At 36.7% G+C, this 15,988-nt stretch overlaps 2 protein-coding genes across 2 annotated transcripts in view; one reads left to right on the top strand and one right to left on the bottom strand.

The window, feature by feature from the left end:
* The window catches only part of LOC106877124 (prefoldin subunit 3), a 13,646-nt gene extending 9,889 nt beyond the window's left edge, over window positions 1-3,757 (bottom strand). The window contains exon 1 of the mRNA XM_014925921.2: window positions 3,665-3,757. Within this exon, the coding sequence (XP_014781407.1) occupies window positions 3,665-3,727 (63 nt within the window). The 5' untranslated portion in view covers window positions 3,728-3,757. The remainder of the gene's footprint in view (window positions 1-3,664) is intronic.
* Window positions 3,706-15,988, top strand: part of LOC106877123 (cullin-5) — a 25,103-nt gene continuing 12,820 nt past the window's right edge. Inside the window, exons 1-4 of the mRNA XM_014925920.2 lie at window positions 3,706-3,783; window positions 12,560-12,666; window positions 13,746-13,845; window positions 15,691-15,873. Coding sequence (XP_014781406.1) covers window positions 3,769-3,783; window positions 12,560-12,666; window positions 13,746-13,845; window positions 15,691-15,873 — 405 coding nt within the window. The 5' untranslated portion in view covers window positions 3,706-3,768. The remainder of the gene's footprint in view (window positions 3,784-12,559; window positions 12,667-13,745; window positions 13,846-15,690; window positions 15,874-15,988) is intronic.

Below are 15,988 nucleotides of genomic sequence, written 5' to 3'. Positions count from 1 at the left end.
TATATATATACGGGTTTGGACAAAATAATGGAAAAACTTTAAAATTTCAAACAAATTTATACTAATATGGAGTATGCGACTGTTTTTCACTGTTCAGTTACAGTTTTGGCACCTCTATCTCCCAAGGATCGCCTCTGAAGACTTCTAATTTAGGCACTTGGTTACAAATTAGTGGGGAAGGTATAAAGCTGACTTAAATCAACTGCAGTACAGTATTTGTGCTATTTGTACCAATCTCAGAAGGATAAAGCAAACACTTGTATTGGCTTTATTCCTCCGAGATCAATATTTTCTAGTTGGGATTTGAACTCAATATAAAAGTACATATCTGAATTGCTGCACGATGTTTTGGCTTTATGATTGAAAGAAAGGCGTGGCAGCCATGCCTTTGCCAAAGTCATTTGCAGTGAAAAAGAAGTCAAACAGTTTTAACTGCACACTGAAACCGCATAACGGTTTTGGCACAAACCCAAGTTTGAAAAAAGAGAGATAACAGTGCGAGGGAAGGAATTGAAATATAAAAATAGAAACTCTTACAATACAGGTGACAGATGAGAGAAGTTTTAAATGACAGGAATTCAAAAATAACAAAAGTAAGTTATATAGGGGATTCTTCTATAATAAAAAGGGTTCTCAAACATTTTTAATCTATGGACCCCTTTAATTATTATTCTATTCTGGTGGACCCTTATAATCATTCAATGTTTAAAAACTAGTTTTATAGAAACATCTTTCAAAATTCCGTTTTTCCATACACAAACTTGTGTAGGTTGAACTATGTAAATGAGAAAGAAACCTTGCTGTTTCTTGCAATATGTATCAATACATATGTCTAAAGCAACATTTTTCATGGACCTTTTAAAGAACTATTGTGGATTCCCAATTTAGTATTTTGTTGCATGGACCCCAGTTAAGAACCAATGGATAATGCATAGAAAAAGCATGAGACTGAAAGAAAAAAAAAACAGAATTTCAATTCATGAATAATAATAAAACGATCATATGAAAAAACGTGGGCTGCCACATGATCTATGTCTTGATGCCTTAAAGTTAAAACAAAAGATCACCAAAACATGTCTACTCGTCCCTTTCATATCCATTTTTGGTACTACTTAAGAAGAGTGGACCTGACATGTACACCCATGCCAATCAGCGGATGCACATACCGCACACACATGCGCTAATCAGCACCTGCAATAAAAAAAAAACCTCTACATGTATGAATATGTGTAAACTGTAAATGGGAGGGAGGGGGAATTTATCTATCCCTTTATCTATCTAATAAAACAAATAACCGACTGAATGAATGAAAATAAAACAAATTTTGAAATTGAAATAAAATGTTACTCAAAAGTAGTCATTAAAAAAAGTGAGAATAAAAATTTGCTTACTCAAAAGTAGTCGTTATTCAAAAGTGAACCATTCTGAAAGATATTTTAGAATTTTTCCGAAAACATTCATCTCCAGTCTTCCCATATTTTTCCTCCTCCAAAGAAACTCGTCTAGATGGGATTCAATCATATTTGTGTATACTTCCATCATACTTTTGAATCTGCTTCTCACATTTTTTCCAGTAACATTCAACTGAGTTGGTATGTATGTTAGTTACTGGATTCACAGATTTTTTCTCTATGGTTCACTTTGAAATAGGAATACCATGGTCCAACACCAATTTCAACTATTCCATTGTATCCACTCCAACAATCCGAATGGGTAATCGTTCCTGATTTTATATACTTTCTGATAAGGGGGAGCAAAGTTTCAGAGGAACACCAGAAGTCCTATTTTGTCTTCTCTGTCCCATCCTCCAAAAACCCCACCTCTCCTGTGGTATTCTGCCTCTATTATACTTCCTTTGGCACATCAAATGATTCGTCTATTTCGACGATGTACCCTAACTCCTCCAACTTTGTAGGGATTACATACAAGATGGTGACTTACTATGTCTCATGTATTGATACCACTCTATCACCATTGCTTCTGAAAGACCTGCCATGAGATATTTATGGAGACTTTTCTGGACCATAAATTCAAGAGCATGATGGAAGTACACACAAATATGATTGAATCCTATCTTGACGAGTTTCTTTGGAGGGGGGAAATGTGGGAAGACTGGAGACGAATGTTTTTGGAACATTCTAAAACATCTTTCAGAATGGTTCACTTTTGAGTAAGTAAATAACATTTTATTTCATTATCTTCACTTTTCTTAATGACTACTTTTGAGTAAGATTTTATTTTAATTTTCTTTATTTTCATTCATTCAGTCGGTTGTTTGTTTTGATAGATAAATCCACCCCACCCCCTCCGATTTACAGTTTGCACATATTTATACATGTGGGGTTTTTTAAAAATTTTTCTATCGCAGGTGCTGACTAGTCTACTGACTAGCGCGGGTGCGCGCGAAGGGACCACTCTTCTTAAATAGTACCCCATTTTTCACCCCTAGAGAGAGACACAAAAAAGCTTAGAAATCTTAAGCACATAAACTCTCTTCCAGCCATTATAGCAGCTTCCAGAGAACAGAAACCAAAAATTTGAACGTTTTAACGTTATAGAATTCGATTTTTTTAAAAGATAAATATAGAAGTGTGCCTCCATCCACCCCACGCGACTTGGCTTTCTCAGAACTTTCATTAAAAATACTTGTTTTTGAATGAAATTTCCTTTACAGAGATATATATGGTATAAATGAATCTTGAGTATGAACCGATAAAAACCTATACGAATCTAACGAATTAAACTACACAGGAATTTAAAATATATCGTAAGTTATGTGAAGGTCAACAGTATTTTAAAATATATTATTTCAATCTACTTGTGAACAGAAAAAAAAATAATGAAAGATGGAGAGGTAACAAAATTCTATAAATAAAATCTCGGAAAAATTAAACTCGAATTAAAAGCGATGGAAGAGTGAAAATAGCTTCGACGTTCTGAACATGAAATATGAATCATCATCAATGTTCAAATTAGAAATATTTTTCTAATCAACTGAAAACGGCATCAGCTTAAATTCTCGTGGAGACAGAAGGAATAATTAAGGGATCGATAGTAAAATTTTATATTTAAACTTTAATTGTCAACTTTTATATTGAAGGAAACGAGTCGCAGGTAAGATTCATCAACAAGCGTCAAGACCAGAATGGGAAAATGTTTCAATATTAAAAGGTGAATTGGGAAACGTAATGTTTCTGGTGGGCTCTAAATGGAAGAGAAAAGGGTCAATCTGAAATAAATATTCCTTTTATGGCAGATCAATAAAAATTTACATAATAAACTTATTGGGGTTTTTTTTATGTTTCTTCATGTAAAACATTTTTTAAACATTTATGGTTTAAGATTGACTCCATTGAGTTCCCGTGCAGTATTTAATCATCTTTGATAATTATTTTCTTACGCTTACTCAGAAAATATCGAAATTATCAAGAGGAAAATATTATTAAGAGAGAATATTTAATTATTAGGTTAAATAATCGATAGAAGCTGTGTGTGACAAGTTATCTTCTTATTTTCTCTTTTTAGTTCCTCTTCCTTATCTTGAAACGAAAAAAAATATTAAATATTTACAAAACAGTAAGTAATTACTGCATTGGAAACACTCAAGCGTAACCCAAATTGAAGATAAGAATCGTTTCCATTGCCTAGAAATACTGTAACCTACCACAAAGTCTGCCTTGGGGATTCCGCTGTGGTTCTGCTCTTCGTCTGCCTTGTCGGCCGCCATGCTGTTTTGTCAGTTCTCGCGAGATTCTCTCGAGAAACAATATGGCGATGTTAAAGGTGAGTCCAATGATCTTCGCCTCTTCCAGATTCTTGTAGGACATTTTACCTGATTATTCCTTTCCATTCTTGCCCTATTTCTCTCTGTGCATTACAAGGCTTAATTCTGTTTTTATCTAGCTATTTTTAATTTCAATTTTATTTTAAAACTGCCGTAAAACTCAACGCTTTCAACTTTGGGTCCCGACTTGCTTTCAATATTCCTCATCAAACTACAACAATACACGTTTGACTCGTTCAGCTTACTAAATACCCCCGAAGCATGTGCATTATATTTACTTGTGTCCGGATTATTATATACTTACTGCTATAATATAAATCACATTTGATCTCTAATCTACCGTTTTATCCCTAGCACAGTTATATCTTTTCAAATATCGCTCCCAAATATTTTCCTTCGTAAAAACTAAAATGGACCGCAGTTTTTCTTTTTGTTTTTTGCTTTCTTCTCTATAATTTATAGAGTTTATATTTTCATTATATAAAATTACACACTTGAGTGTTCGTGGGAAAAAAATGAAATATCAATATGAGAAAGAATAAGACAATCGTTTTTTCCCTTTCTCTCTCTTTTGTTTATCTTTTTATACCTTTTGACTTATCCTTTGTGCATACGTAAATATTACCTCTCAGTTTTGAAATATTTACATAAGTCTCTCACATGTCTTCACTTGTGGCTGTTATAATGGTTGATTCTTGTAGTCACCTTGTAATTTTCGAGGTCTTATATATATATATATATATATATATATATAGGTAATAACCTGAAATTTGCATTTCTATCTTCGTGTTATATATATCATTCGAGGTAGTACAGCTGGTATTTTTCATTTTTAATCATATATTTGACAAGAAATGACAATCATTAACTTGTTATATACTTTGTAGCAGATTTAGCAAAACACTATTTTCCAACTAAAATGTTATATGGTCCAAAGTTACCAAATCTGACCCCACTTCTCAAATAAAAGACTTAGTTACACAAACCAATTCCACTATATTACATTAAATAGAAATTCTTCTTAATTATGAAATGAAATATTTGCAGTTTCTATGCACGGTTTATGTCTTATTTCACAGCGCTTTTATATTATTTACCGTTTAGGCCATAGTTTGTACAATTGCCAATTCTCACAAAGAGAAAAATAAATTGGAACTGCTTATATTCCGTTAAAATTCTCTCACCTCCCGCATCACTCCACTGTTCGAAGTAAGATTAAAGTAGATATTTTGTTTATAAAATATTGAAAGAAAAAAATGCAAATTTTTAGTATGTGTTCTTTTAATGTCATTTTATTAATTACTTCATATCGATTATTTCCGATTAGTGTTTCCCCCGACAGGAAAACCGATCGTACTTATGAGTGATCTATTGTCTTAATTGGCTGGAGACATTTAATTGAAGTTGCATTGAGAAAAGGTTGAAAAATAAAAAAACAAATTTAACCGCTCAGATTTCACTCTAGATAAACAAGTAACAACATTCTTTAATCCTTCTATACAATCTTGACCATCATAAAATAAAATATTTGATGATTTAATATTAAATAAACATTTCTCGCTTTTTCATTCCCGTACTTATGAAACAAGATAGTTTTTCTTTTTATTTCCTTAAACATTGTTATCTGGACCATTAGACATAAGCAAATTCTTCTCAGTGCAAACTTGATGTATGCAGGAATTTCTAGTATTGTCAAAGAAAGAGTATAATTGATTAGTCTTCTCTTGTTACATTTGTACTTTTACAAGAACAAAATAATTTATATTATATATTTAAGAAAATATTCATTTCACAAGTAAGTTTAATTCATATTTTATATCCAGATCTTAAACCTTTCAGCATGCCCAATTCTCACTTTATGATTTCGATCTTCGTGTCCTGGTCATATCTTCACGTTTATTTTTTTCTTTTAACTAAAGGTTGTTCTTCGCATTTTTGTTGTTGTATGCGTTTAGATTAATAAAACAGTTATTGCTTCTTGAATTATTATTTATTAGTGTGCAAATATAAAAGGAACTCTGGTCTTTGGACATCGTTTAATAGGCAGTAACTACACTTGTATCACATGACTAATGGTGTAAAGGATTAGGGGTCGTTTAGAGAAGGCATATATATATATATATATATATATAAAATAATCGTTGTCGTTTAACGTCAGTTTTCCATGCCAGAATAGGTCAGACGGAATTTGTTGAGACTGACTTACTACAGCCAGGTTCCCTTCCTCTCGTCAACTTTCGCCCTTTCCGTGTAAGGTAAAATTTTCCCATGACCAGACATATTTTCATAGAAGAGTGGAGACGACGACGGACACCAGTTTCATGGTGGTGACATTCGTTTACAACTATCACCTGAAGTCAAAGCAAGGAGACAGTCACACAAACACACACCCATCTATTTATATGACAGGCTTCTTCCTGTTTCTCTCTACCAAATTCACAAGGCTTTGGGCAGCCTGGGTCTACATTAGAAAACGCATGCTCATGGTGTGGTTGGGAAGCAAGACTTGTTATCACACAGGCATGCCTGTGCCTTTGTATGTAATGTTTGGCATTCGGAAATTGTGTGGCAAGTGTAACACGAAATGATATTGAAAATAGCCATGTCGTGTGTGTTTTGTCTGTCTGAGTTATTTATTAATGTTCCTATATTTCCTTTTCTTAAAATATTCACTGACTCACCGTGGAAAGTTCCATCCCTCATTCATTTTGATTTATGCAGTTTGGTTTAAGATTTTGCTCTTTAGCACTGATTTAGTGCATATATTTCATAAATTCAACAAAGTTTTAACTATGATATTTAATGCAGATAAGCAAGGACCATTATTAAGGTTAATCATTGATTTTTGCAGGCATGGCTGTGTGGTAAGAAGCTTGCTTCCTAACCACATGGTTCCAGGTTCAATCCTAATGCATGGCACTTTAGGCGTCTTCTGCTATAGCCTTGGGTTTACCAAAGCCTTGTGAGTGGATTTAGTAGATGTAAACTGAAAGAAATTTGTTGTAGATATATATATATATATATATATATATATATATGTGTGTGTGTGTGTGTGTGTGTGTGTGTCCCACACTATCACTTGACAACTGGTGTTGATGTATTTACTTCTGTAACTTAACAGTTTGGCAAAAGACAGTGATAGAATAAAAACTGGAGTCAATTCATTTGACTGAAAAAAATTCTTCAGGGTGGTGCCCCAGCATGGCTGCAGTCTAATGACTGGAACAAGTAAAAGACAAAAAAATTATCACAAGGCCAAACATTTTGAGGAAGACTATAATTGATTGAATTGACCCCTGTTTTTCATTCCTTATTTCAATGACTTCCAAAGGATGTGAAGTCAATTGTCCTCCAGCAGATTTTGAGCTCAAAATTTAAAGAAATATGACTAAATCCTTCATGGTATTGATCTACCACTACTAATTCTGACAAATGGTTTTCAGAACAGCTTTCAAATCAGTGTTTCTCAACCACTTTTTACCTGTGGACTCTTTTGATTCCTATTTTACTTACCTTGAACCCCCCTTCCCTAGTCATTCGGTGTTTAACAAAATTATATTTTTATAAATTTTATTAGGAATTGTATAAAAAAAATTGTTGAACTATTTTGTGTATTGTAGAAGTATAACCAATTTATTGCAGATAAATTTTAACAACAAAATCTTGGACCCCAGTTGAGAACCACTGTTTTTAAAACTGCATGTTGTTGTCACAGTTGTTGCCATCACTAAACCATCAATTGTCTTTCAATCAGATGTTTTGTTTTTTTACACTTCTAATGTTACATTGTTACAGACCTTATTTATGCAGCTCTTCACCAATGTATCTCGTCTTGACTTTCTGAGTCAGAAATAATATTTGTCTGTGTATTAGCTAATGGTTGGGATTCTTTCCTATAAGTGTAATCAATTCTAGAACAGTAACGTCTAGGTAATCAGGGCATTGACTTATTATGTAAAGCAGGCATGGGCAACCTTTTTGGAGAAGCAGGCTGCATGAGACATGACTCATCAGGTGAGCCACACCACTAAGAAAAAAAAAAATTCAAGGTAATTTCTTTGTTAGGCATACCAGTCAGAATTTGCTCATGCCTGGTTCTAAAGTGTCAACAGCTCATATCCGGTCATCAATTTGCTTCTACCATAGCCTTGGGTTGTCCCAAAATTTGTGAGTGAAACTGGTTAGAAAAAAAAAAACACTGGAGGCCCATTGGATGGAATGTAATCCATGGGCCTAGTTTTGTTACATGCAGTGTCTTAATGGTTCTGCCTGACATTTATGTTATAATAGGACTTAGTCCATCGCTATGCTGCCTGTAATAATATCTGTTAATTATGCATGTATTTTCTTTTAATAGTAGACTGTCATCCAGTGAAAGTCTCACTAGTTACTATGGTGACAACAGTCTACCTATCTATCTTTCACACCCACACACACCCTGTCTCAACAACAACCACTTTTTTTTCTTTATGTTATATTGTGGAATACTCAACTGCCTACACTATGATTCAATGATTATGTAGTTCTGTTGATTGAACTTCTGGAAAGCTCATTATCGAAATGAATGGAGGACCCATCTACTTTAGCCTTTACTGTCCATGGTCCTGTTCCCTAAAATGAGTATAGTTTACTACTGTCAGTAGCAAGGAGACTACAGCCAGCAAATGTTTTGCTAATTTCCAACACTGAATTGAATTTCTTCAACCAGTAAACTTTGCAGCTGACTGATGCCCCTATCTGAGGAGAGGGATATCTCTCAACCATTCACTATTAGGCAACACAGAACGAGCTCCTGCATATTCTAACACTTAATTATGGTAGCATATAAAAGGAAAATATTGATTTTTGTTCTTAACATTTTACATGCATCTGCTACTGTACTTAATACGAGTGAGGAGAATTTTCGTGACTACTGAAGTCTGTTTTGTTTGACATTTATATATGCAAAATATGTTCAAATAATAATAACTAGCAACAGAAGCAGTATTTATCTCCCACTAGATGTTAGAACACAGACTATTGCATTGTTTATCATGAGAGGACCTCTCCTATGGACTCATGGTGCATAAAAGCAATCATGTTTGTATCACTGATATCATCCACTTTAACCCTTTATCATTTAAACCGGCCATATCTGGCCAAAATAATCGAACTGGCCAGATCCAGCCTCTCACACCTACCTTACAATATTATTCTAAAAATAAATAATCATAACATTGAAAACTCAAAGCTACAAGGTAATGAATGACTAGTTTTTGTTAATGTAAATAAATAAGCATTACATTTGATAGAGCAATCTGAATGCTAAAGGGTTAAGTGCGAGATAAACATGTTCAATATCATTTTCCAATGCAATGCTTCAACAGCAGTACAGGTGTTTAACCCTTTTGATACCATATTTCTGTTGAGATGCTCTGTGTTTCTTTCAATTAATTTTAAATATAACAAAGAATTTAGTAAAATAACTTAGCTATCATTAAGCTAGTGTTAGGAACATAAATTATGACTAAGGTTTGGTGGAAGATTTTAATTCAGAACTTTTGAAAACAAGAAATTTGTACCACAGGGCCAGAGGCAGTTTCAGATGGGTTGGTATCAAAAGGGTTAAATATTAAAAAAAGATTTATTTTGTGTTCTGTCAACATCCTTTTTTTCCACGCTTGTATGGGTCAAGGGTTGGACGGTTTGACTGAGGACTAGCGAATCAGATGACTGGACCAGGCTCCAATCTGATCTGGCAGAGTTTCTACAGCTGGATGCCCTTCCTAACGCCAACCACTCCGAGAGTGTAGTGGGTGCTTTTATGTGCCACCAGCACGAGGGCCAGTCTGGTGGTACTGGCAATGATATAGAAGCATAATATAGAGAACAACTGGAGGTTTCTATGGAACAACTTAATGACCAAATTTTTGACTGGTACAAAGTCCCTACCAGATCTAATGTGACATGGTGGTGGAACAGTGTAGTAGACGGCTATTAGAGTGAAGAAATGGGACTGGAACAGTGGTAGGAGCAGGGAACTATATCAAATAACTAGATGGGAGGTTAGGAGATGGGTATATTTCGCCAGGAGAGAAGTGGAAAGGAAGAAGTTTGCCAGTGTTCTGTGAGATGAGGGCCAGCAGCTTGAGGTGTTTCGGATTGCATGATAGTGAGTGAAAGACAATTATGATGTAGGAGAGAAGTGTGTTCACATGGATGATGGTACACTTGCAGTTAGTGATTCTGCAAAGAAGAAAAAAACTTGGAAATGCTACTATGAGATGGTTGGTAAAAGTAGAGAATGCATGGGAGAAGGAGAGTCTGTCTAATGTCGATGCAACAGAGGAACCAGCTATCTGAATTGACAGTAGCTTGGTAGATAGAGCAATTAAGGATATGAAGACAGGGAATGCCCCTGGCCCATCAGGGATCATCACTGACATGATGAAAATATCTGGCCAAGTGGGGTATGGGTTAGTCACCTATATTGTTAATCCACGAGGGAGTCATACACAACTGGTGTAGCAACATTACCGTCAACTGCTACAAAGGAAAAGGTGATGCCTTGGACAGAAATAATTACAGAAGTATTAAATTGTTGGACCAGGTCATGAAAGTTACAGATATTAGGAAGGGAGTTAAACTGGATGAGATGTCGTTTGGTTTCGTGCCTGGGAGAAGCCAAGAATAAATCTCTGTACTTGGCTTTTGTAGACATGGAGGAAACCTTTGACAGGGTCCCTCACTCCCTCATCTGATGTTCACTCTAAAAGCTATCAATAGATGAGTGTTTGATGAGGGCTGTACAGCTGTGTACAGAAATGCTGTCAGTAAGGTAAAGGTTGGCAACGACCATAGCAATGAATTTAGTGTACAAGTAGATCACTTCTCAGCCCCTTCTTGTTTATCATAGTTCTCCAGGCTCTAACAAAGGAGTTTAAGACTGGCTGCCCTTGGGAGTGTCCCTATGCTAATGACCTTATTCTTATAACTGAATCACTCCCTGAACTAGAGAGGGAATTTCAGGTGTGGAAGCAAGGTCTGGAATCTAAGGGCCTTAAAGTTAATTTAGCTAAGACCAAAGTCCTAGTAATTAGGAACACAGACATATCTCCAATCCCTTCAGGAAGATGGCCCTGTTCAATATGTAGGAAAGGAGTTGGTAGAAACTCCACACTGTATACCAAGTGCAAGCTATGGACACATAGGTGCAGCAGTATCACGAGAAGGTTAACAGAAAAAAAGCAGTCTTTGTGTGTGGTAGATGTGCAGGTACAATAAACACTAAGAATGTACAGAGAATAGATGTCCTCAAATGTCCAGTAGTAGTAGTAGTAGACAGATTCTGTTACCTAGGTGACCAAGTTAACAGTAGAGGAGGAAGTTCTGAAAGCATAGTTGGTAGAATAAGAGCAAGCTGGGCCATAGTTCAGAACCCTATCACCTTTGTTTGTAACAAGGGGCCTTTTCCTATGATTGAAAGGTAGATTGTAATAATGCCTGTACGTACAGCTATGCTATATTACAGTGAGACATGGGCTATGGCTACAGAGGACATGCAAAGAAATGAAGCCAGCATTGCTCTATTGGATGGGTGATATCAGTGTGCATGTACGACAGAGTCCCTTTTTTGGGGGAGCTTGCAAGTGTTGGTGCCACATAAAAAGCACTTGTGCCTGTGCCACATAAGAGCACCCATGCTGGTACCACATAGAAAGCACTCAGTACACTCTGTGAAGTGGTTGTCATTAGGAAGGGCATCCAGCCAGAGAAACCATGCCACAACAGACAATTAGAACCTGGGCAGCTCCCTATTTGGCCAGTTTCTGTCAAACTTTCCAACCCATGACAACATGGCAAGTGGACATTAAATGATGAGTGAGGACTGGGTTCTATGTAATTGAATGCCCCCCCCCCCCAAGTTTTGGGCCTTGTTCCTATAGTAGGAAAGAATCCGCCTCCTCCTCATCATTTACCATCCATTTTCCATGCTAGTGTGGACAAGAAGGCTTGACCAGAACTGGTAAGCCAGAGAGCTGTACCAGGTTCCAGTCTGATTTGGTTTCTACAGCTGCATGCCTTTCCTAAAAGGCATCCACTCCAAGAATGTGGTGGGTGTCTTTTATGTTGCACTTTTTTCTCGTCAGTCCAATTGCTACAGTCTTCTTTGAAGATTTCTTCATATCTTGGAAAATATGCAGGGAAAGTAATACCTTCTTTTGGATTATAAACAAATCCTCCAATTGAGTTTGCTATGGCATCTGGCATGAACAACCCTGAAGTACTTTCAAACTTCTTCAACATTAATTCCAGCAACTGTTGCTGATGCAGTTGCTATGCAGGCCAATAAATCCTCCATGTTAACATATTTTTTCTTTGGTTTCGTACCAAAATATTTGACTGTCCAACGCAAGCTTCGAATATCTCATCACTGCTTTTATATCCTGAGTTGCAGATAAATGATTTTAACGAAGCAGGAGTGAAGCAATGCATTCACAGGCATAACTTCCAACTACCAGCATGTGAGACACCAATGCCTTCTTCCCATCTCAACGAGACACGTTACTCTTTATAAGAGTTCAACGAGTCCACCTTTTAACCACACAAGGGTGTTAATTTCTATCACCACAACAGTTCTACACCAGGTTGTTAGTCTTGCAATGCTTAAGTGAAATATTAAAACGCAAAATTACACATATATTTTTAAAGTAATTAACTTTCACTAAAAGTTGATTAATTTCCAGTTATCTAATGACATAGATGTATTTGTAATAAACCACATTTCCATTTCAGCAAGGGCAATCGCAATTTGAAGAAAAATGGCCTACTATGCGCCCAACAGTTCTGAAACTTTTACGCCAAGAAAGGGTGACAAAATTTGAATGGCAAGAATTGTTTTGGTAAGTTTTATTTTTTTCTGCATCAATTTATTATAATATACCCATAATTACAGGCATAAGTTGAGAAACTTGCATTCCAACCATGTGGGTATCGGTTCTGTCCCACTGATTGGAAACTAGGACCAGTGGATTTGGTAGATAGAAACTAAAAAATACTTGTGTGTGTATATGTGGAGGCAATGACAAGTAACTGAGACCTTTGGTGATTATGTGTCTGTGTGTGTGCATATATATATATATACAGGGTGCGGTGAATAAATTGTCTTTTAAATTACACAAAAATGAAAATAACACTGACATCTCATTTTAACAGATATATTTACCAAAATTACATAAGGTTATCTTGAAATACTAAAGAGTAAATTTATTCAATAAAATCGGCATTGGTTTCAATCATGGCCTCCAGACGGCTTCAGAAACTCCTACAACTCTTCTGGACAGCCAGTCTCCTTGTTTAAGTTGGTGAATGCTGCCATAATCCTTGCCTTCAGTTCATCTTTGGTGTTACAAGGAATTTTGTTGGTCTCTCACTCAACTACGTCCCAAACATAATAATCAAGGGGGCTGCAGTGTGGGGAGTTAGGTTGTCAGATGATAGGGGTGATGTGGTTGCAGAGATTGTCTGACAGCCATCACTGGGTTCTGCTTGTATGACATGGTGCAGAGTCCTTTTGCCTGGCATAGGATGTTCCAGCTTCTACCCTCTTGACCCAGGGCAGCACTACCTCCTCCAGGCACTTGATGTAGGCCTCCGTGTTGAGTTTGAGGCTGTGTGGGAAGATGAATATAAGCATAACGTTGCCATCACTAGTGATCACTACAAACACCATGATGTTGACTGGATGTTTGTTTTTTATCACTCTCGGTGCATGTTTTGTGAGCATGGCCAGCCAACAGCTGTTCTGTGTGTTCACCATCTGGTCCTGGCAGAAATTTTTCTTGTCTGATAAAAGCCAAAGCATGTTCAGTTGGAGGGGATGCTTGAGTTAGTTCAAAGCTTTGTTAAGGCAGGATCCCAGCATGATTGAAACAAGTAAAAGATAATACTGTTTTATTTTCATTTTCATTTTCAAATCTAGGGCTGTACACTCCGTGTGTTTATGGGATGAAAAAGGTCCCCAGAAGGTGTACCAGGCACTCCAAGATGACATATTGGAATTTATACGACAAGCTCAAATTGTAAGCCACAACAGATTCTTGCTATACTTTCAATGTCCAACTTGTTTTCTTTCATTTTTATCAATTCCTATAATTATAATCTGTTTTATTTATTCTTTTGAAATTTTATGTAATTCTTTTGTTACTATATTTCTGATAAAATACACTGCCTTTATTTCAGTTAATTTTGAAAATAATGAAGAATTTAGTAAAATAATTGTATCATTATTATGCTTGTGCTTGGACTGTGGTACCAGACACGTTTTTGGACTCAGCATGAACCATTGTGCCAGGTGTTGTGCTCAATTCTAGTTCTGGTTCCCGTGTGTTCAGCAGGGCCAGTTGCTCAACTGCCACTAACTGCAGTGGATGACCTTCCTTAATCCATGGATTAAGGAGGGTCCATCTTTTCGGCATGTATCACATATTTTGCCTTGGATGCAACCTTGTCGAACGTTGGGTGGGGGGGGTTGTGTATCACATTCTCACTTATTTCAAAGAATGGGCTTAGAGCAACCCTCAATGGTCTTTTCATTAACTTTTTGGCTGCAGATAATTTACAACCACCTGAGGCATTCCCGATGGTTGAACAGAATTTTGTTCAAGTAGTTGCTGAAATTCCCTGTCTTTGAATCAAAATGCTTCAGTGCAGCTTTCACAATTTGTATGGCCCTTTCAGCAGTGCTGTTAAATGCTGGACCGTAAGCAGGCATCTCGATCTTTCTGCAACCCATTGATGGCAAGAGTTTCAGGCCCGTTGTCCAATACTAAAGCTGTGGGCACTCCAAAACGAGCAAAGACCTCCAGCAGCTTGCGTTTTACCGCTTCAGTCAAATGATTAGGACACATGAATGCCTCGATCCATGTTGAATAGGCGTCTACTAAGGGTATGAAGACTGGGAAAGCCCCCGGTCCATCAGGAATCACTGCTGGGATGCTTAAAATATCTGATGGTGTAGGCTATAGTCTAGTCAATCAAGTGATACCTGGAGTCATACCCAATGACTGGTGGAACTGTACCATAGTCAACTGCTTCAAAGGTAAAGGTGACGCTTTAGATAGGAATAATTACAGAGGTATCAAGTTGTTGGATCTGGTGATGAAAGTCATGGAAATAAGTAAATGGGCAGCTATTTAGTTAGTCCATTATATATATAGAGAGAGGGGGAAGTGAGAGAAGAAGGCAGGTGGTCTGGTGGGGAGGGAGGAACAGAGGTATGCAGGGCTTCTGGTGCCGGAGTGAGGCAGAGCCCTGTAGGAGTTTTCGGTATAAAAGAAGAGATTGTTGACATGGGAGAAGGGATTTCCAGTATTGGTGGTGGGAGCAGGAAAGGGTGGGTGCATCATGAACAAACAAAGGCTAGCTTCGCCACAAGAAAATCGAAACAGCAGCAGCAAAAAGACAATAGTGAGGCAGACAGAGACTTTATTGTAGGTGGAGGTGGGGTGAATTACGATAAAGAATTATTGTTGAGAACACATGAGAATTATGGCAAGTATTTAAAGGGATACAATTCGGAAGTTATTTTAACTCAACGACATGTTAAATGAATGAAAGAATGAAGAGCGATTAAAAACTGTAGAAATTTCTTAACTTAGCGGCTGGTCATTTTGTGTGATATGAAAGTGTCAAATAGCAGGGCAAGCGATGTGAAGGTTTGGGAAAAACCATGTGCAAAGGGTTGTTCCATAAACAACTTTGTCCGGATTTGTGTCTGGGAGGGTAACTTTCTAGGTGCAGTCCCCTGGTCACTTTTGACTGAAGGGGTCTTTACTCTTTTTTTTTAATGATGAAGAAAGGATTAGTTTTATTTTTTTGCAGAATTCTGATTTTTTTTCAGTTTTAATGTTTCTTTATTCTTCCAGAGGGTTCTTCAACATCAAGAGGAATCAGCTCTTCTCAAAACATACATTGCTGAGTGGGGCAAGTTCTTCACTCAGTGTGGTTATTTACCAAAGCCTTTCTGTCAGCTGGAAGCTTCTTTAGCTGGAAAAGCTCACAATACGATGCCAAAGAAAACCCAAGCAGATGAAAGTATTGTTCGTAAGGTAAGAAGCTCTTTCTTGCTTCCTCAATATTTATGGAATATCAGAAGAACTGGAGTGTTATCCATCACATCATACGATTGCCAACTCTGGAAGTGTAACTTTGCTGCCATGACTA

This window comes from Octopus bimaculoides, chromosome 22, assembly GCF_001194135.2.
Source record: "Octopus bimaculoides isolate UCB-OBI-ISO-001 chromosome 22, ASM119413v2, whole genome shotgun sequence".
Lineage (NCBI taxonomy): Eukaryota > Metazoa > Mollusca > Cephalopoda > Octopoda > Octopodidae > Octopus > Octopus bimaculoides.
The sequence above is the reverse complement of the archived record's forward strand: the minus strand, read 5'-3'. Positions and strand labels throughout refer to the sequence as shown.